We start from the raw sequence: 22,389 nt of genomic DNA, 5'->3' as shown, positions 1-22,389 counted from the left end.
AAACTGCTAGGGATCAAAGTAAAATGGTATCGGACGGTGCATAATATGCAAATAACTTTATGCACTTTTGTGCATGGATACACCAAAAAAATGCAACAGCTTCTTTTTTTAAAATGGAAATTTGTGTTTTTGACTGCAACGATTGATGCAGTTTTTCGTGCTTTACGCAAAAATATTAACGTATACTTATGACCAAGATTTTTTATTTATTAGGAAATTATCGTAACAAAAAATTTTCTAAATTTTTTCGGTCTGTTGGCAAGTGTTCTGAAGGACCTACGTTAGGACACATGTTCGAATGGTTCTCCATTGCAGTGATTAATATTAGTTGCCGGTTCATGTTTACAAACAACTTAACGGAGCATAACGTAGGTACAGTGAATTCTCGCCATAAGTCAGTTGCGCGGTTCTGGCGACTGACAATTAGACGAAATCTGAGGTTCTCGCCGAACGTTGTATTTGAAATACACAATGCACGCTGGATACCCAAATGTCATTATCCTTCTGTAAGTCATAAACCTATGACTACTGACGGATAGTCACAAGAAGGCTGAGAAAATGTCTTTCTCCGATGCAATGTTGCACGTAGAAACGCACAGCGAAGCTCGAGGGCGGGGCATACCCCGCGGTGGTGTGGATAGTTCCAATGACTCCCAACCACGAAGCTGGCACTGAGTTACAACGGGAATCCAATGTACTTCAGGAGAATGGCCGATATTCCGAAATAATTCAGAAAACTTCTAGCTACGATAACTTCTTAACGCATAAGTTTGGGACATGGGTATGATAATATAGTGGTTTCTCGATAAGTGTCCACAACACTTTGATCCACGCCGAGCATAGAAAAGAACACCCAAGCTCTGCAAGCCTCAGTTGCCCAGGAATATTGCTTGTTATCGTAAATGTCCCCTACTCGATGCATGTCCAAAACACGGGCAATACGAGTGTGCCCGGGACAAGAAGTTTGGGACAATGTCATTCTTTGATGCACAGCCGAACGTAGAAAAGGTCAGCGAAGTTCGAGAGACCTCGGTCGCTGAGAAGTGTAATACAATACGGGTCAGGTATATCAGTGTGAGACCAGGCGACCACTACTAATCCAATAACAAAACTTCTTTATTTTTCATTATTTTTATATGGGACTTTCACCAACATATTCGTGGAGTTTTTCTAATGAAAATGATATCAAATGAGATATAATTCCGATGATATATTTACTTGTGTAATGGACGATGAGAGTTACTTCCCATTATAATTATATTAACGGAAAATTAGTGGAAATATGATCCGAATGATATCGTGTTTCGTATTATTTTAATCAGAAAAATGCCACAAATATAATGGTAAAAGTCCTAAATGAAATAATGAAAAATAAAGAATTTTTGTTATTGGATTAGTAGTGGTGCCCTAGTCTTACACTGATATAAGCGACGCGTCTTATATTACACTCCTTGGCGATCGAGGTCCCTCGAGCTTCTTGGCTCCTCACGGTAGTGGGGATAGTTCTGGGACTTTTATTTGTTAGGCTTTTGGAACATACATAGAGTAAGTATTGTACTTTTATGTGCAGAACAAAGAACTAATCGGTAAAAAATTAATCGGTCATCGGTCATCGGTTAATTTATCGGTCTAATATTAATCGGTGCAGTAACAAATATAGATTTTCATAGTTAAGAAAAGGGTTGTTGCATTTTTCTGATGCACCAATGCACAAAAGAGCATAAAGATAATTGCATATTATGCGCCGTCCGATAGCATTTAACTTTGATTCCTAACAGTTTCTTCTATCTCCAATCGTTTAGGAAATACAGTTCCTCTTGTGTGAGACACCCTGTAAAAACAGGCGAATAAACGAAAGAAGTTTGATGTATATAATTATAACATTATTAATAATTATTCCATTATTATTCCATTATTATTCAATTATAATTATTCAATTATTCTGTCCTTGACCTTGAATGACCTTGGAATAATATAGTCACTGCATTCCTAATGAAAGGGACTATCATTGTAGGTGTTTAAAAAAGGGTGGTTCCATTTAAAAAAGTCAAGGTGACCTTGACATCTCTAAAAAAAAGACATAAAAACAAAATTTTTTTTATGGCATCGTGTCAGCCCCATTGTACCATTCAACTTTGTCCTTAGCATATTTTACGTATCTTTAGAAACAACAAAGATATTTGAGGTGCAAACGTTAGGTGACACACCCTGTATAGAACTTCCAATCTTAAAGTTTCTTTCTGTCCGCCACTATGTATTATCTCGAGTAATATCGTCTAATAATTTCTAGCGATATTGTTATTTAGACGGAAATTATTAATACATGAGACACTGAAAAGTATAATACTTTAATGTGATACGAAATATACCACATTTACTGTTTGTAGAACCCTAAAGAAAAAAGTAGGAAATTTAAAATACCAACATATCTGAAACACTAATCATCTAATTCATAAATGAAATGATGTTTCAGAAAGATTACACTGTTAATTTCAAATTTGTGTCAATCAGATGTTTTATGTCAGACTTCCATTATGGCTGTCAAGAAAAATGTATAACATGTCAACGCAACAATATTACACGATAATATTTTTGTTAAGATCGTTCAATCCAAATTGATAACGTTGCACGTACAAGATATTAACAAGATGGATCACTTTTGATCGATTGGGGACTAAGTTGATTATACACAATAATATTTTAATCTATCAAAGTGTAAAATTGTACACTTATTATTTTTACACGTATCCATATTAGATTACATAAATATGAATATTTAGCCCACATTAGTTCAGTGTGTACTTTCTAGTAAACGTTATGTCTTTTTACTACTTGTAATTGTTTATCTTTAGCGAAATTCCCATCCTCTCATATTTAACACAACTGGTTACGCTATTATCTACTATGTATAGGACATCCAGTTTTGATAAATGTGTAATACAAGTGATGGGTTTGGTTTCTAAGAAAAGTTATTTACAAGATTAAAATTTTGACATATACGTATAGTCACGTGTGCAATATACGAATTACTTGATTAAATAAACAATTATTTAAATTCTATTGAATATAATATAATCAACAATTTTATTCAGTTTCTCTGTTAAATTTGGTTTATAATACTAGTATTTTAATAAGTTATTTTAGTATCGAGACATTTCTAGTAATAAATTCTAAAAATTATTAAAGTTAAAATTATTTAAACCTAATTCAATATAAAATTTTAAATATTTCTCTACAACTTTGTACAGTGAATCCGGGATATACCCTACTACATACCGCAGGGTATACATACTTCATGAGGGGCCAAGAAGCTCGAGAGCCGCCGCCGCCCAGGAGTGTAAACGTAACACGGGTCGGGTATATCGGTGTGAGACCAGGAGACCACTACTAATCCAATATGAAAACATCTTTATTTTTCATTATTTTTTGTGGGACTTTCATCAACATATTCGTGGCATTTTTCTAATGAAAATGAAACCAAATATGATATAATTCCGATAATATTTACTTGTGTAATGAACGATTAAAGTTTTGAACTCAAAGAAAGACAGCGTATGCGAAAGAAAGAGACGCGGAGAGTCGAAGCGTTCGTTAAACTTTTTTATTATGAACTATTTTTTTACGAGACTTTCACCAATATGTTTGTTGAATTTTTTTGATTAAAATGATACCAAACACGATACAATTCGGATCATATTTACACTAATTTTCCGTTAATATAATTGTAATGAGATGTTGTAAATTTCATGGTTCATTACACAAGTAAATATTAGCGAAATTATATCGTATTTGGTATTATTTTAATCAGAAATATTCCACAAATACATTGGCAAAAGTCCCATAAAAACATAATGAAAAATAAAGCAGTTCTCGACCTTCGTTGTCCTTTTCTACGTTCGGCACTTCATCAAAGAATAGTGCCCCGACGACGACAAGACCCGGGCTGCTGACATATAACGCGGATTCACTGTATTTCACTTGGAATAATCAAAGACTGTCACTGCAGATATAACAATACTGATAGTCGTCAACGTCTGCTGCAAACGGTATAGGCGATTTTGTGGCACGGCCGGTCGTTCGAGACGTTTAATAAGGATAATGATGAACTAAAACAGTTCCAAATGTTTCGAAAAAGCGATCCTTTCGCCGTTGAAAATGCAGAACGTTAGAATCAACTATTTAAATTTAAATATTTAGATAAACACAGCAACTAGAATTGTGATAACTATAGTGACAATTTTTTAACGTTCCGAATAAAATATAGAGTTGTACCTTAACATAATTATTCCATATTAAGGCATCCGTTTTGCAGGAAATGTCGAAAAATTTAAATTATAATCTTTCTTCAAATGCAAAAATTGAAATTATTATTTCTCTGTGTTCTGTAATAGAGTGTGCTTTTCTCTCATACACATATTCGACAAAATAGATTAAGACTTAAATGGAAAAATTAACAAAAAGTGTTATTTTTAAATGAAATCACGTTGAGTAGCTGGATTCCGTATTCAAAAATACATAACTTTGTTATTTAGCCCATCCCTCTAACTGTAATAGTTTCTCAGATATTCGACTAAATATGGTTGTCATTCATTATAAACGATGGGTCGCTAAACAAAATGTGTGTATAATATTTTTGCGAGAACAACGTCCACCCAAAATTTCATTTAAAGCTGTAGATATCACATCAGAGTCGTCGCTTGTAAGATTAATTAAATAAATAGTAATTTAGTTTCAATAATTTGAATTTAAATAATGTTGTACTCGATCAAGTGTACTCGATACAAGGAAAATGTCATTTCCATGTATCAAATTCAAGAGAGAAATTGAAAGCAATTATTTTATTAAGTTTCGCTTTTATTAGATTAAAATTATGTAGAGAATGAACAATTAAGATATTAAAAAAATAAAATAAAAGCATTCCTTTCATTATCGCTTCGTTTACATTGAAATTGAATAAACGATGAGCAACTAAAACATCGAAACAAAAAAAAAATAATGAAATGCCCACAGTATGTCTAAAAATAGCACAAAGATTACGTTAAACTAAACAAACTTGTATACGCATTAGCAGATACGTGTGAAATATATACGAACTTTCTCGAATAAATATTCTCGTTATTCACATGGTTCCCACAGTTACGATACGGGCTAAAGAATAGTGTAAATAAGCGGTTGTATCATTTTCATTTCAATTTAATTCGCAATCAACAATCTATAGATATTTCATACAATACAGTCAGCCAAGGAAGTATTCGACCACTTAAGGGCCCGGGATAGTCACGTGACTTCTTAATTAATAATTTCCATTTACAGACTTGAAACACAGACTTATTATTATCGTTATTATGAATTCTGACGCCAGAAACGTGCTTCAAGTTTTTGGCTTTATTTCGTAGAGAATCAAGACAAAATATAGCTCAATTTGTAGTTGGAGGTATTTTATAGTGCGCGCTGCGCATTTGGCATAAAAATGCTTGGATTCCACGGCATGCGCATCGTCAATTTTTGGCCTACTTTTAACGCTTATATTACCAAATATCTATATAATGTCGGCAGCTCCTGACCAGCGCGCACTAGATTGAACCTTCCTCTTGCGAATGAGCCCTTTACCAGCGACAAAATATCGCTCGTAGATAGCATCTAAGCTTTTAATTATTTCTTTCGCCGTGCTCCCAGCTTGTGCAAAGCCCAAAAAGGAATCGGATAAGTACTCTATTATTGTATTTTTCGCAATTCTTTCCACCTTAACCCATTCGACATTTAACTTTTTCGGTATGTTTTGGTCTATTACTTTTATAACGTCCAGTTCGTTCAGTAGTGCCCGAATTCTTAATTTCCAAATACTGTATCGGTCACCATCAAAAGGTTTGATGTTCCTTTTCATTCTCCAGTTTTCCATCTTTAAATGCACTCAACACTATATATATTTATACACTAAGAATTTTAAATTGTTAATTAAACGTCACTAAAATTAACGTCACTAAGTTAGATGTCTCGGATTAAATCTGACTAACAAGGAGAGGCCACGTCCTTCGGGTCACCGATTCGGTTGAAACTTTGCATACTTATAGATCTCGTTCTCCTCTTTACGAATATATACCATTATAGGGGCAGATACCCAATACTTTTCGAGATATTGATGATTGAAGTTTCATTATTTCCCATGTAATGCCGCATTTTTTCTAGCCTACAACAAGAGTCGATGTGGCGCAACGGTAGCGTGCCATGTTTTCAGCCGGACGACCAGGGTTCAAATCCTGCCGACTAAAACGCATTTTTTTTTAAATTTCATTATGTTTTATCATTGCATATTTATATTATTAATTTCAAACGATTCAATTTCACGCATAAAATTGCATTTTGAATTACAAATAACATGTATTTCGTATTTCGCAATTCCATTTAAATTATATAATCAACACGGATCAGACAGGATGTCAGTATCAATCAACGTTCGAAAGGACAATCACATATAAGGGAGTAAAGACCGCACTTGTTTAAAAAAAGGTAGATGAACTTATGTCACATCACACAAACGTAATAGTAACTTGTTCGAAATCCGGAAAGTTAACACAACATATTTATAAAGAGTTCTTAAAATTTAATATATATATTTAATATATAAATTACTATTACTATTTAATTATTATTAATTATTATTTAATATATAACAATAGTAAATAATCCTGTTGTTAGTAAATAAATACACGTTATTTGTAATTCAAAATGCAATTTTATGCGTGAAATTTAATCGTTTGAAATTTATAATATAAATATGCAATGATAAAACATAATGAAATTAAAAAAAAAATGCGTTAGTCGGCAGGATTTGAACCCCCGGTCGTCCGGCTGAAAACTTAGCACGCTACCGTTGCGCCACACTGACTCTTGTTGTAGGCTAGAAAAAATACGGCATTACATGGGAAATAATGAAACTTCAATCATCAATATCTCGAAAAGTATTGGGTATCTGCCCCTATAATGGTATATATTCGTAAAGAGGAGAACGAGATCTATAAGTGTGCAAAGTTTCAACCGAATCGGTGACCCGAAGGACGTGGCCTCTCCTTGTAAGTTAAACGTCACTAGTCCTATATATGCTTATACGTATTAATTAAAAAATAACTTAAGTATAATTTATAAACACGGTTCATTAAATGAAAATATTTAAACGTTAACTAGGCCCATAACCTATTGGGATATGGGGGTACATTGTATTCCCCTCGAGGCAAATGTGCCCAGCACTATTTTAGATGATCACGAAGGTCTTTTCAATTATATTGCTACGTTCTTGAGACATCCCTTTTTTGATTGATTGAATGATATGTATGTACTACTATATTTTGATATGTACGTATTCGGTATGTTAAATATTGAAAATTCGAATATTTTGGCGAACCACACCCCATTCTAGATGATCTGGAAGGCCTTCAACCTCCGCAGTGTCAAGTACCGTCAAGTATATTCAAACATTCAAAATTCCACACTACTTAACTTCGTTTTGGTAGTTTTCACGGCATTATCGCGTTCCACATGTCGACCTTCTCGTTGCTCGTTAATCATAATTAACACGTTAATTACTGGACTACGGATATCATCTGTCGGCCGTAATCAATCAAGAAGGACACTTATTGTGAGTCGCGTTACAATAACCTCGCGGCCGCTGCTTATTCTTTATAAATTCAATAACAAAAGAAATCGCTCTGGCGCAGTGTCTTCGACGGATACGTTTGACTGTGCGTGCAATAACTAATAAGAAAGCGAAAGGAGACGAATAGGGCGACGGCAGTATCACACGGTTATAATGAGCAGATAGAGCCATTCGGAAAGTTCGATTCCACTATCGTCGAGTGTCGAACTTACAATGCATCGAAGAGGAATTGAGAGCTTTACTTTACAGGTTCTGAGCATGCACGAAATCTGTAAACGAATATTTTAATTCTGTGAGGTAGGTAGGCAGTTTGAGAACATAGAATTCAAATGTCTAAATACATTAAAGATGTTTCATGTTTGAAATTATTTTGCAAACAGTAGCCTAACAAATATTAGTAGTCTCGCACCGAGGTCCGTATGGATTAACGTAATTTTCCAACGTTTTGGAAAAACTCTGAAAGTTTAGTAAAATACGTCTAATTTTATGTACATTGCCCGAAGTTATAAAACTGTTAAAAAAATTTGTTTAATTTCATATTTCAAACTGTATTGCAACAGAGTAGTTTAGTATATGCCACACCAGGGCCTTCAAGATTATGTAAGTTTTGTTTGTTTAGAGTTTAGAACATATGTGGTTCTGTAAAAGTTTACTAAAGCACTGCAAAGTTCATAGATTAAGGCTATGAAGTTCAATTAAGTTGAAAGAAATTTCGGTTTATTTTGCAATATATCAACGAAAGTCAACATCCTTGAAGATCATCATCGTAGAACGATATAAACATATAAATTGTTTAAAAAAATTACATTTAGAACCACAATCTTTAACGCTAAACATAATATTTAAGCAAATTATTTTAAACTATACTTATTTATAAACTTTTACTGAGGATATATTATGTTTTGCATTGACTCTCCTTTTCTATTCTTCAAATTTTAACTAAGGAAATTTAATATCTTTAAAATAGTCGATGTATGAGAAATAAGAAGTATTCAATATTTCAACATTTTACATAACCAATCAGCTTAAGAGGTCTTTGTGCCACAGTCTACCTAAATTTAAGTTCTAATAAGTCAGTGCTATACAATAAACGATAAGTTCTGAGACTGTTGAATCTCCAATGATTAAGATCGCGATAGATGTTGTATACATGCTAACCAAATTGAATCTCGTAAGTGTTACGTGATCAAAACTATGTGTGTCAAATGCCTTCTAAGATTGTTAATTGATATTTGCATAGAGCAGCTAATAACCGAGATTAAGTTGATTGTTACCTATTTCATCTATGATGGCTTCGTTGAATGTCGTGGAATCACATAGGGCGTCCATAGGTAATGAAAGAACCGGGATTACAGAGATACTTACCTGAAAAAGGAATGAAAAGTTATAGAATAAAAGTATGATAGTTTCCTTTATTTGTGATGCATATTTAAAAAATTAATATTGGATTAGGAAAGTAATTTCGATTTTGAAGACATATAAATTGATTAATACGCGGTAACTATTTAATTCACATAATACATTACTTTACTTTTATTTACCCACTGTCTTCTGTGATTTTATTCCAACGTTTTGTAGATTTCTTAATTTCTCATTAATTACTAAGAAGTAGACTGTGAATACTTACGCTTTTATATCAAATATGAATACTGGAAATACAATAAAATCGTTCACAGTTCAATGTTAAAATATCGGAGTCAAATATTCCGGTGTTCATAAATCATGCCTAAAAAATTCTAAAATTCGCAGTCTACTAATAGGAAATAAGCTTATAGATCATAGTTAAAAACCAACATTACATTTCCAAGAACCCAATATACAGAATATAATTATGTTATTAAGTTCCCATTTTCGAAAAAATTGTCAAATTGTTTTTCTTCAAAAACTTTCGACTAATATTTCTAACAAGTGCGATATATATATATATTAGGGTGGACCTTAGTTGCTCTTGTGCAAAATTTTTTTTTTAATTCATTTGATGCGACCCTTGCAATCTGTTCTACTCGGTAAAAAACTAATTCCCTCCAAATTTCAAGTCGATCGGACAAAGGGAAGACGTGTCGCAACGAGTTTGTTTATGCAAAAAATTTTAATTTTGCGAAAAATGAAAAAGTACACATTTTTTCAATCCCACTGGTCATTAAACACTATTTTAATGTAATATTCTTATTATATCAAAGCAAAAATTAAATTGTTTAATGAATTTGTTTAAGCAAAATTTTTAATATTTATTTTTTAAATATAAAATTTGATCTCACATTAATATAAGGAAAAGTGGAAAAAGACAGTTAAATACTTATAATTGAATATTTTGTTTATAGGCCTAATTATAATAAGAGTATAAATAATTTTTAAAAATCTGTACTTAATGTTGTTTTATCAATTTTTGGGTATTTTTCCCTATAATCGGTTACAATTTGTAATATGAATTGTTTTTCTTCTTCGTTTTTGCATAACGTTAAATTATAATCTTTCATTAATTTTACTGCTCTTTCTGCAACGTCATTCACAACTTCTAATTTTGTTATAATACCTATCGCTTCGATATAATTATTATTAGTTTCCCATAGTGCTGGATCAATTAGAAGAAAATCTGAATTTATATTGAACCGTTTGAAAAAATTATTTGATTCAGATGATACGAAATGTTGTACAGTGAAGATTCGACTTTTGACACTCCCGACGTTCCCAGCTATTGTCACCCGGACACCTCACACCACTCGAGAACCGGCGCGACGCGGCCACAACATTGTCGCATATATCGGTGTGAGGCTAGAAGACCACTACTAATCCAATTACAAAACTTCTTTATTTTTCATTATTTTTTTATGAAACTTTTACCAACATATTCGTGGCATTTTTCCGATTAAAATGACACCAAATATGATATAATTCCGATGATATTTACTTGTGTAACAAGCATTAAAAGTTTCGAACACAGAGAAGGACAGCGTATGAGGAAGAAAGAGACGCGACGAGTCGAAGCGTTCGGAAAAGATCAAAGCTCGCGTGAGCGCAGGCCTTTAAATGAAAAATGTAACTTCTTTATTATTAATTATTTTTTTATGAGACTTTCACCAATGTATTCGTGGCATTATTCTGATTAAAATGATACCAAACGCGTTATAATTCGGATCACATTTACACTAATTTTTCGTTAATGTAATTGTTATGGGAAGTAACTTTCATCGTTCATTATACAGGTAAATATCATAGGATTTATGTCATATTTGGTATCATTTTCATTACAAAAATGCCACGAACATCTCGTACTCGTACTCGTTTTGATAGGTACTATATGTGAACATATCTTTTTTATTTAAGCATAACCAAATCGCCCAGTGAAATTGCTACAGATGAGAGTATTACGCAGTCCATTCATTTTGTACATATGGAACGAGTATATCTATTTTAAGTGAACGTAACATGATTTGCGCCAGGAAAACAATCATCAGCTGTAAATAGCTATTTTTCAATTATCCTTATCTATCTATTTATTGGTTATTTAGTTCAATACATGCCAAGGCTGCGAGACTGATAATACTGCTTAATGCTAACGCAATGATAGCGGATAATTCAGTACTGGCAGATATTTATCCAGCAGAAGAGTCGAGCCGATAAAATTGTACAGTGCCGAACAAAATAATAGGACACTTTACTTTATTCGTATATTTCACATAATTAAAACATAATTAAAACACTAAAGTGTTCATTTTATGCACCAAGTAGCGTGTATACTAGAGTGGCTCTTATTTTTGACTATCGAATTTTTTTACGGTTCTCCCCAGGATTGTTCCAATTAATAAAAAAACATCTGTGCAAAGTTTGAGCGCGATCGGATAACGGGAAAACGTGACCCCAGACCCTTAAACATTAAAATAATTAATTGAATGCCCATAAAATCGTTTTTCTCGAATATCTTCTAAAGTATTAACTGTATCGAAAGATATGTTCGACAAAACTTCGAGATCTGGACAGGCTGCGTCTTTTATTTAGTATTACTTGTTTTCGTAGAACAAACGGTAGTTGGAAAAATTGAGAAAAATATTGGAACGAAATCAAAAAATTTTTTTGAAATTTGAAAACTGACGTGTATCCTCATTATCTTTTATCAATAAACATTATTGAAAAATGTGTATTTTTTTATCTTGCGGAACTTTTTTTTAATTGCATATTATTCTGAAGGAAAAAGTTGTTTAGGATGGTGACACTGACAACATATTTCAAGCTAATAAAATAATTACCTAAATTTTCTTCGATTTTTAGGCGATCGTTAACGATAAAGAAAGACTAATAAACAAAGCTGTTCAAGGAAAATGAAACCGAAATGGGAAAGTTAAAATTTCTCGTAGTGATTGCTACTTTGACCCTATTGTATCCTAAAAATCCTAATAACATTTATTTCATTCAAATATGTCACCATAAAAATTGCTTTCTATACTCCATCAAAGAATATGTGACTGACATAGTTGTCAACGTGTTAGAATATAAATAATTCTAAAACACGACTTGAGTCAACCGAATGAGAGTTTTTCTTCGGAAAATACTCCAGCAAGACAGAAAGATCTATTACTTAAAATGAACACGATGGAAAATCCAAGCACAAGAGAGTCTCAGATGGGATCAATGTAGATCAAGCACAAAGCAGCATGGGTAAGCAAAAGGTTTGCGTCGAGTTAAGCAGCAAAGTTAAACAGCTAGGGGAATGTAAGCTTTTCAAGGGTAACTTATTTAAACGTCGTCCTATCTGCGCGTCTATCGAGTTGCTAGCTCTCGTAGAGGATCGTTGCTCAATCTCTTACTCTCTATTAGCAGCAAGAAGTCTCTTCTGCCCTAGGAAAAGAAGAACAATGGTCCCCGGAGGATTCGCTGGGAATACTTGTTAGTGAGTTCAGCCGCGAAACGATCGTTTTATTTCCCGTTTCGTAGCCGCGGACCACAGGGAAGTTTCGCGCGATGACTACAAGGACTGTAACGTCCATGCTGAATCGCTGGACCACGAAGAAATCCGGGTGCCATACATCTTGCGGCAGATTAGCCCGTGACTCGATGCTATACCATCGGATTTTCGATAATGAAACGACAGGATTGCAGTCGTTGATCTTTGTCCAGAACCGGTTACTGTTAAACGGGGCGATCCTGATTTTTTCCATGCCCAGCTTAGGTTTTAATAGCTTCTTGATACGCATGATGCGACGTGAATCCTCGGGGAGCGTCATCCTATATGCGCTGATTGCAACAAAAGTTTTAGCTCGCACAGTACATTCAAAGAATTCCGGATCAACGCAATACAAATGGACAGATGCAAATGGAATTTTAATTGCTTCAGATCGTTGTTGGATCGAATGTACCATGTGGCACAGATAAGAGTGGGTGTTATATACTACCTTTCCTCTTGACTATGCTCCAAATTGTACAAGGCGCACGTGAGTAAAGCATAGTCCAACTCAAATGTAATTGGTCAATCATTTATGAAGGCGATAATCGGCACACTAGTTTCTCGTTTCAAGGTATAGCAGTATTGAAACTTTAAAAAGTCGAGCTTCCTTCGTTGCTAACTTTCAAAACTTCATACTTTGTGAACATTTTAAGAAAATGTCATGCGAATATTCGCATAATTATGGGAGTTATAGGACTGGACTGCAAGTAATCAGTAGGAACCTTCTTTTCAAGCTATTTACATCCAACCTATATTTTTAAGAATCATGTACATTACAACTCTCGAACTAATACATATTTTTTATTTAAAATGTTACCTGAACGTGTAGAACACCATTCTAAATATATTTCTAAAATAGTTTGTAGATTATTAACGACCATTCTTTATACAATACTAAAAAAAAATTCTTTTGATATAACTTCCACAATTTTTATCCGAACTCGCCCAACCGGTTACACTATCTACTTGTTATTGTGAAGATTTGGTTTCTCTGAAGCCATGTATACACCAGCTATAGCTGCGTGCATCTAATATTATAACAATTATTTTATTCCAATTACTCATAAATGTATCTACAATTAATTATGAAAATGCAATCCAATCAGAGTTGAAGGATGCAAGCAGAGAAATCAGAAGGAAGACTTGATTTTAGCTATCGTATAAGCAAGCTGATGTTTATGTACATATATATATATTGTATATATTTCAAGTAATAACACAAATTCTTATAAGACATTTTGTTTAAAATGATTAATAATCAATAATCAATAATCATAATTACATTGATTGCGTCTGTTCTGTCTGAATGAAAGAAACGTGTCGTCCTATTCGGCATGAATGTGGCTATCGCTCGATCTATGATATGCAGAGTCGCCAGATTAAGACTTTTCTCCCCACTCTACCTTCCCCTTCTACGACATTATGTGTTTTCTCGATATATGTCCCAGATATTTAGCCGAAAAAGTTCCAGAACTATCCCCACTGACGCGGGATATACCCCGTGAAGGTCCAAGAAGCTCGGGAGACCTCGGTCGCCTAGGAGTGTAACATAAGGGTCGTTGCATACCTCACAGGTCAGGCCGGCGGACAAAATATTGCAACCCTGGTTTTGTCTCTAGCGGACAAGCCGTCCGCTCCTAAATGCTAGATACAAAACCAGGGTTGCAATATTTCTCGGGGTGTAAGCTGCCCCGGCCCCCGGAGGAAAGCTTAGCTCCCCCCGCGTTGGGACGACACCCCCCGGGATCATTCTCGGGGGGGGGGTTTGGTCCGTTCCTTCCCTACGGGATTCGTGGGGGGTTGCGTAGGATGGGTCGGGGCGTGCCGGATCGCGCCTCCGACGGCCCTTCCTTCCGGTGACAGCGTCTTCTTGCCTCGGCCGGGGCTGGTTCCTCCGGGACACCGGCTCCGAGCGGGGCACGAAGACTCCGGGAGCTGTGGATGGACCGAGCTGGGGCTCGGGAAGCCCAATCCGAAGGCTCCAGGGATGGGGACACCGGGCGGGTCCCTCCGCCCGGGGTCTTATAGTGTAGGCTATGGGGGAGGCTAACCCCCTCCCCCGGGTAATATGTTAGCTGGGAGGTGTCCTGTTGAGTACTCGCGTGATCCAGGCACCTGCCCTTTAGCTTAGGTGGGCGTGGGTTTTTAGTGGGTAGTCTCTGGGGGACCCCCCACCCCCGAGAGGTAGCCCTACATAACCCCGGCTTCTCCCAGGAAGCCGAGACATGCGAAAAGCATTTTCCCACGGAAAAAAAGGGTTGCAATATTTTGTCCGCTGGCCTGACCTGTGAGGTATGCATCGACCTTAATACGGGTCGGGTATGTCAGTGTGAGACCAGGAGACCACTACCAATCCAATAACAAAACTTGTTTATTTTTCATTATTTTTTTATAGGACTTTTACCAACATATACGTGGCATTTTCCTAATGCAAACAATACCAAATATGATATAATTCCGATGATATTTACTTGTGTAGTGAACGATAAAAGTTTCGGACGTAAAGAAGGACAGCGTATGGGGCAGAAAGAGACGTTGAGGCTCACGGCTGTGAAAAGCCCGCGCGAGCTCAAGCATTTAAATCAAAAATTAACTTTTTTATTATTAATTATTTTTTATAAGACTTTCACCAATATATTTGTGTAATTTTTCTAATTAAAATGGAACCAAATATGATATAATTCCGATGATATTTACGTGTGTAATGAACGATGGAAGTCTTTCCATAACAATTACATCAACGGAAAATTAGTGTAAATGTGATCCGAATTATATCGCATTTGATATCATTTTAATCAGAATAGTGCCACAAATATATTGGTGAAGGTCTCATAAAAAAATAATTAATAATAAAGAAGTTAAATTTTTCTTTCCCATATGTTGCCCTTCTCTGTGATAGAAACTTTTGTCGCTTGTTACACAAGTAAATAACAAGAATATGTTGGTAAAAGTTTCATAAAAAATAAGGAAAATTAAGAAGTTTTGTAATTCATGGTGTGATTTCACAGAGTTGTGTTGTCCTAGTTGTATTGATGATGAGCGGAAGGTGTTGTTCGGCTGATCATGATATTTTTGAGTGCGCTGTGCTGCACGGGCGACGCGACGGTTCAATGATTTAGTGTCACTTGTTGTTGGAACCTTCCATAGAAGGGGGTACAGGGATGGGGGAGGGCATGGTAAGAAGTTTTGTAATTGGATTAGTAGTGGTCTTCTGGTCTCACACCGATATAGCCGACAATGTGTGGCCACACTCCTCGGCGACGACGGCTCTCGAGCTTCGTTGTCTGCTTCCCCGTGCAACATTGTATCGGAGACGGATATTTTTGCCGTTTTCGCGTCAGTAGCGTTTTCAAGACATAGGTTTCTTATGACTTGTAGACGGATATGACTGTTAGGTTTCCAGCGTGCCCTGTGTATTTCAAATGCGAGAACGAGAACCTCCGATTTCGTATTCGTGTCAGTAAAAGGAACGGCGGGACTGACAAACAACGAGAATTCACTGTAGTCTCACTCCGATACAAACGAACCGTATTATGTTACATTCCTCGGCGACTGAAACCACCCGAGCTTTGCTGTCCTTTTCTAACTTCGGCAGTATATCAAAGAATACTATCTTCTAGCCGATATATGTCCCTGGTTAGGCCCGTGTTGTGGACATATATCGAGAAAACATTGTATACTTCTAGACCCGACATCGAATGAGGAAAAGATAACAGGAACCCGTGACGTCACAAGATAATTTCTAAAATAATTTCAAAATGACTGACATGACAGACATTCATTGTAATACCAATAATTCCTTAATATAACCTATAGAATAAACATTTGTATCTCAAAAATACTTTATATATTGATTATTTCATGATAAAATTCCAAATTCTTTGAAATTATTTTGTCCCCCCCCCCCCCCCCGCGAAGCCAAGCGGTTATAAATCGCTTATAAATCTTTCGAACCTGTGACGACACGGATTCCTTTATCTTTTCTTGAAGGAAAACTATCTGACCCGGGTCTATACAATATGGTCTAAAGTCTAAGGTCCTGCGTTTGTCACAATGTCACGTGACTAATGCGGTACTGGCAGAGGGAGGGTAACATTTTCCCCTTAAGTTAATTTAAGTTAATTTCCCTGATCTGGCGATTTTGACGGTAAGTAATGAAGAGAAAGGAATTGACGATGTTATAAATATTTTAAAAAACTGAATTTTACTAACAAAAATATCATTTCGAGATAAATCCGTTTAAAGTTTGTTATGTGATTTCAATAATGTATTCTTACAAAAATGGATGATGTTGCATTTTGTAGCTGCACTAGTGCATACAAATGCACAAAACCAACATCAGGACATGCTCCATTCTATAGCATTTAACCTCGCCTTATGACATTTTGCCCAGATTATAGAACTTAAATTTTAATTATGTGAAAAATAATCATCATCTAGGTTTAAATGGTTTAATTAGGTGTGTAACTGGTTGGTAACTGGATGTGTTGCGTTTTTTATTTGAATCGGTCTAACGAAACGCGTCGTAACGGTCATATTGGACTGATGTGAGTGTGTGATCTGGAAACATCAGTTATTATGTAGTCCTCGAGTTATGTGGAAAAATGATTAGTGCAGGAGTTATTTTAATCGAAATATTACAAAGACAACCTCGGATAAAGAATGAAGATTACACAGAAGCTTTGAAACGAATGTAGTAAAATATCGTCCGACATGTTACAAAATGTGGAACGACCATATTCTATCTGTTCCAAAAATGTTGAGATGCGAATAGACGTTACATTGAACCTTTTTTTGTAAATAATTATTAAATAAATAACGTTATCATTAAATCTATCGTATTATAAAATAAGAAGGAATGTGTGGGAAAACGGACAGATGGATGGTGGAGACCGTGTGTTGTCCGCGATGAAGTAGTTGGACAGGCCTGACGTAAATCGAGGTGGTAATATCTGGTGACCCACCTTGTATATTCAAAAATAGAATCTGAAATTCGACCATATCTATGAATGTAAAAATATCTTTCGCCGAATAGTGCAATATAGACTTTTCTGAAGCTTTTAAATTGTACTGATAGAATTCTTTGAAATTTTCCAGTTGTTCTTTTGTTAATGTTATAAGTCATAATATAAATATTTCAGTTTTCATTTCATGTGCTCCAGTTCTTATTATCAATATTTAAATTTTTATTCTATACGATATACATATTAAAAGAATCATTCCACAATGTAAATATTTCAGTTTTCATTGAATATGCACAATTAATATTTAATTATTTAATTATTAGTATTTACTGTAAATATGTTTGGGTGATAGTAATGACTATGTTTGGGTGATAGTAATAGTAAGACGATTGTTAAGCAGAGAAGTGTATTTAATTTGATTCTTGTGACGTCGATGATGTTCGATTTATTCGAAAGATTTCACCGATTCCAACCGAGATTCCAACACTGAATCGTTTAGACGAAAATAATCAAGTTGTTCCTTCTACCGCGCGAGCAACAAGGGTTTCAATAAATTTCGGAATTTAGAGGCTTTTATTTGCGATGAGCGCATAATAAATATACTTTTAGCGCTAAAGTTCAGGCGCCTCTGTAGAAACTGTGGATTGTAGGATAACTTTTAGGTGAAACAGTGTATAAATTAAAATTTAAATATTAATTACACCTCTGTTTCTAAATGCTGCAAAATATTTGATTCTCCTTTTATTACGTTATAACTTGATATAGTTGCTGGAAGAATTCTACAACATGTAACATTTACTTAGCATATTATTTTATAACATGGATATGTTGTATGTATAAGTCTATATTTTATTTTGCATTAGTTGGGGAACCTTTCATTTTTTTAACTTCTTAATATTAAATATATAAAATCGTTGTATGGTGAAACATTAAAAAGTGAGCTCAAAAATATTGCAGGATGATCTCTATAGTTCTTTCGTCACTAAAATAAGTTCATCAAATATTATATCCTTTCTCGTTAATATACATACATACAGGGTGAGTCACCTAACGTTTGTACCTCAAATATCTTTGTTGTTTCTAAAGATACGTAAAATATGGTAAGGACAAAGTTGAATGGTACAATGGGGCTGACACGATGCCATAAAAAATTTTGTTTTTATGTCATTTTTTTAGAGATATCAAGGTCACCTTGACTTTTTAAAATGGAACCACCCTTTTTTAAATACCTACAATGATAGTCCCTTTCATTAGGAATGCAGTGACTATATTATTCCAAGGTCATTCAAGGTCAAGGACAGAAAAAACGTATGAAACTAAAATGTGGAAGCAGAATACCTGTATTTTATAAATGTATAATTGGGCCATGATTAGTGAATGTTGCTTCGTCCGTAAACAAGACATTAGAAAAAAATGAATGATTTTGAAGCTATCCCCATTGACAAAAGTTAATTCTATTTTGAAAATCATTCGCGTGCAATTCTTGATGGAGCGATATGTGGAACGGATCAAATTTATGTCGGGCCAGAATTCGTATTACGCTACTTTGACTTATGCCTACTTGCCAGCTATAACTGCTAAAATATTAATTTCATTGTCTTCATTAGTCGTGGAATTCTTCCGTTTGCACTGTCTTGCATGTACACTTCCAGTACTTCGAAACAACCTGTACGTATTAATGAAAGTCTGTCTAGAAGGAGTGTTTCACTCGGGGTACCTTACTTCATAAAGTAATCGGGCCTGCACTGCATTTTGTCTACATTCACAGTAAATCGTGATCATATCACACTTTTCAGTCATTAAATAAGACATAGCGGAATCGCGTTTGGAAACAAACTGATAGTAAATAAGAATGCTGAATAACATATGTTAATTCATGATAAGGAACCAAGTGTCAACCATAGACAGAAATAATATCTTATTTTAGTATTGTAAAAATAGCTAACAACCTAACAATTTATTTTAGTATATTATAATCAACAAGCAATTAAATGTCATATTAACTTGCGATAAGAAATATGGAGAGCGAGTTATTCTAAACTACTCGTGTAACGACAATCGCTGCAAATATTAATAATCGTGAACTCGGCGTTAACGTTTCATGCAATAAATACAGCGAGGTCTTCGTATGTAATTGTACCGACTTCTCGTATCGTATCGCGCATACATTATCATAAACAAATAGAAACGCTCGCGGCAAGGCTTTCGCTAAATTTAACGTTCGCCGACTGTTTAAGCACGTTTTAGTCTCCTGTAAACACGTTTTGACAAGGCAGTCGTACTTACAGAGTGCAGTGTGCACGCGCATCCTAATGCGTTCCGTTGCGAACTACCCGAGACACGCACGTGAGTTTATTATGCTGCACAGAATCTTGATAAACCTCGCCGCTGTATTCACACCGGCTACATAGTTTCACGAGATGGCTATCTTTCATAATTCACACTGGATTTACATTTAGGCATTCATTTTAGACCTACTGGAATAGATATAGAGAAGTATACTGTCGTATAATTACACCAAACAAAGTCAACATAAACAACACAAAATTAATTTCTGGTCGTTTCAAATGTATATTAATTCGAAAACATAATCAAAACCAATTAGTTCTTATGCGCTTGCGTGATTTATGGCTCGCTCCTTTGGAAGCAAGTAGAAAATAGGAAACTTTGCAACTTTGGATGCGTGTCGTATTTTCCTGCGTCAACCGACTTCGATCAGCATGTGTATAACTAACATAGATCTACAAAACACGTATTTTAAATTTTCAATTCGGCCCAAATAAAAAAGTTCTAAAAATTGCATTTTTTTAGGTAATTGTTACCAATTGCAATGTTTTCGAAATCTTTTTGACACATCATTTAATAAATGAATGCATGTAATTGCTCAAAAAAGTCAAATAGTTTGACCCAATTTGTAAAAAGTTATTTTCATTTGAAGGGTGTTCGAATATTTTTGTAGGCCACTATTGCCAGTTCGATAAATATTTAAAATATGGGTGATCTCGCCGATTTCAATGACCTTGAAATATATTGTCAAGGTCATCATTCTGAACAACTTTTCACTATATGTTACCACCACTCGGATATAGTTTACAAGATATTTACAACGAACTACGGACAACCACTACAGCGAATTCTACCCTTTTCAATTGACCGGACCCCTGTCTTAATGTGGGGGAGGGGGTACTCCGCCCCTCCCCAAAAAACCTAACCCACACCTAACCAAAATTCGTTTAAAATGGCGGAGTTCACTGAAGTGAACCTAAGAGTTTTTTACAAATATTTCGAAAACTTAGGTCGAGTAAGTAGTTATAAGGTCGGAAAACTTGTTGTGAACCACACCCGGATAACATCTTTTTTACGGAACCCCGTTTTTAGATTGTTACTCCACGGAGAGGTAAGTTTGTACAAGGTATAAACGAATTTTGGTTAGGTCTGGATTAGATTTCTTGAGGAGTTAGAGCGAGGGGGCAGGGAAAAGGGAAAAAGCTGCATCCCCTGCCCTGAAGGGGATTTAGTCATCGGAAAAACAGTTCCTGCGAATCCTAACAGTTTTTTGCGAATATCTAAAAATAGAAGGACGAGCTGCGGTAACATGTTTAGGAAAAAGTTGTTCAGAATGATGACCTTAATAACATATTCCAAGGTCATTGAAATTAGCGAGCTCACCTCTATTCCAAATAATTTCCGTCACTTCTTTAACAAATTTAGATAAAAAATATGACTGAAGTGTATTTAAATAATAGAAGTACCAATTATAATTTTAACAATAAACCTCAATCTGAGAGTTGTACGAATAAGTAGGAAAAATTAACAAAACTTCTCAAAATTTACAAAGATAAAGTTTAAAATCCTAGAAATTACCACAAAATTTATAAATGAAACAGACTTATAAGACACACGTGACTAGTTGAGGGTTACAACAACAATCGAAATTCTATCGATTTATTGATCACCAACTTTATGTAATTACAATAAATGCTGCATGTCGACCTCAATCTGAAATTTAAATAAGACTTACACTACCTGTGAGCATATTGTTACTATAATAATTTCCTATGTACTTTACTCAATCTTCCATAAAATTGTGTTTATAACTTTTGTGCGCTACACCATTAATATTATAGTATAATATTATCACTAGGTTACACAGATCTTTATGCAAATTCCCATTTTCATATATAATTTTATGAAGACTGAAATAAAACAAAAGTTTCTGCCACTGTCAGAAATTTTAACATGCTATAAATGCGTAAAGATCCGCAGTCTAATTTATCACCATAAGCTTATCAAAAAGGTTTTTTCATCTTATGTTTCACGAGATTTCTAGACCATTGACGTTTCTCAAAATAGTATTCAAGGTCATGTGAAGATCATGGTGTTGTAAATAGGTCATTAGATTCGCAGTACATACTACGCTACTTATTACGCTACGACGATAAAAATCGTAAATCGTGAATCGTTAAGTCGTTTGTTCTCCATAATATTTAATTTCTTGAACCAAACGCCATGTTCGTTTGATAATGCTCTCCTCTCATTAAAAAGAAATATATAAGATAATAAAAGGAAACTATTCCCCTGTTTATTCAAACAGTTTATTTAATAATTTATTGAGTAATGTTTTGTCAAAATTCGGTGCTTAGAAATGAGATACACAGAAAAACTAGTAGCTATTACATTGCACATCGTATAGTATAGAAAGACAAAGCTGAAACGTTGTGTAAAAAGTTTCGAAAACTATTTTCATTCTTTTCTCAAAAATTGAATTTAACTTGTTCATTGTTAAATTTCGGTTGAACTTATGAGAAAACAATTAGATTTTCAAGATTAATAGT

General features: G+C 34.7%; 2 protein-coding genes across 6 annotated transcripts in view; one reads left to right on the top strand and one right to left on the bottom strand.

The window, feature by feature from the left end:
• The window catches only part of Gbs-76a (Glycogen binding subunit 76A), a 236,403-nt gene that overhangs the window by 106,375 nt on the left and 107,639 nt on the right, over positions 1-22,389 (bottom strand). The window contains exons 1-2 of one of the 5 annotated variants that reach the window (XM_076801755.1): positions 19,841-19,856; positions 8,926-9,016 (exon numbers count right to left, since the gene is read on the bottom strand). The exons of 3 other annotated variants lie outside the window; for them this stretch is intronic. Coding sequence is in view for 1 of the 2 variants with exons in the window: in XM_076801752.1 (XP_076657867.1) it covers positions 7,864-7,911 (48 nt within the window). In the remaining variant the exon portion in view is untranslated. Of the gene's footprint in view, positions 1-7,863; positions 8,018-8,925; positions 9,017-19,840; positions 19,857-22,389 lie in introns of those variants that run through there. One more of the 5 variants, XM_076801752.1, reaches the window with a different exon arrangement.
• Positions 1-22,389, top strand: part of LOC143362001 (uncharacterized) — a 242,330-nt gene that overhangs the window by 173,726 nt on the left and 46,215 nt on the right. The gene's annotated exons all lie outside the window — the stretch shown is intronic.

The sequence above is a fragment of the Halictus rubicundus genome, chromosome 16 (genome assembly GCF_050948215.1).
Source record: "Halictus rubicundus isolate RS-2024b chromosome 16, iyHalRubi1_principal, whole genome shotgun sequence".
Lineage (NCBI taxonomy): Eukaryota > Metazoa > Arthropoda > Insecta > Hymenoptera > Halictidae > Halictus > Halictus rubicundus.
Note: the sequence above shows the minus strand (reverse complement) of the source record. Positions and strands in the feature narration are given on the sequence as shown.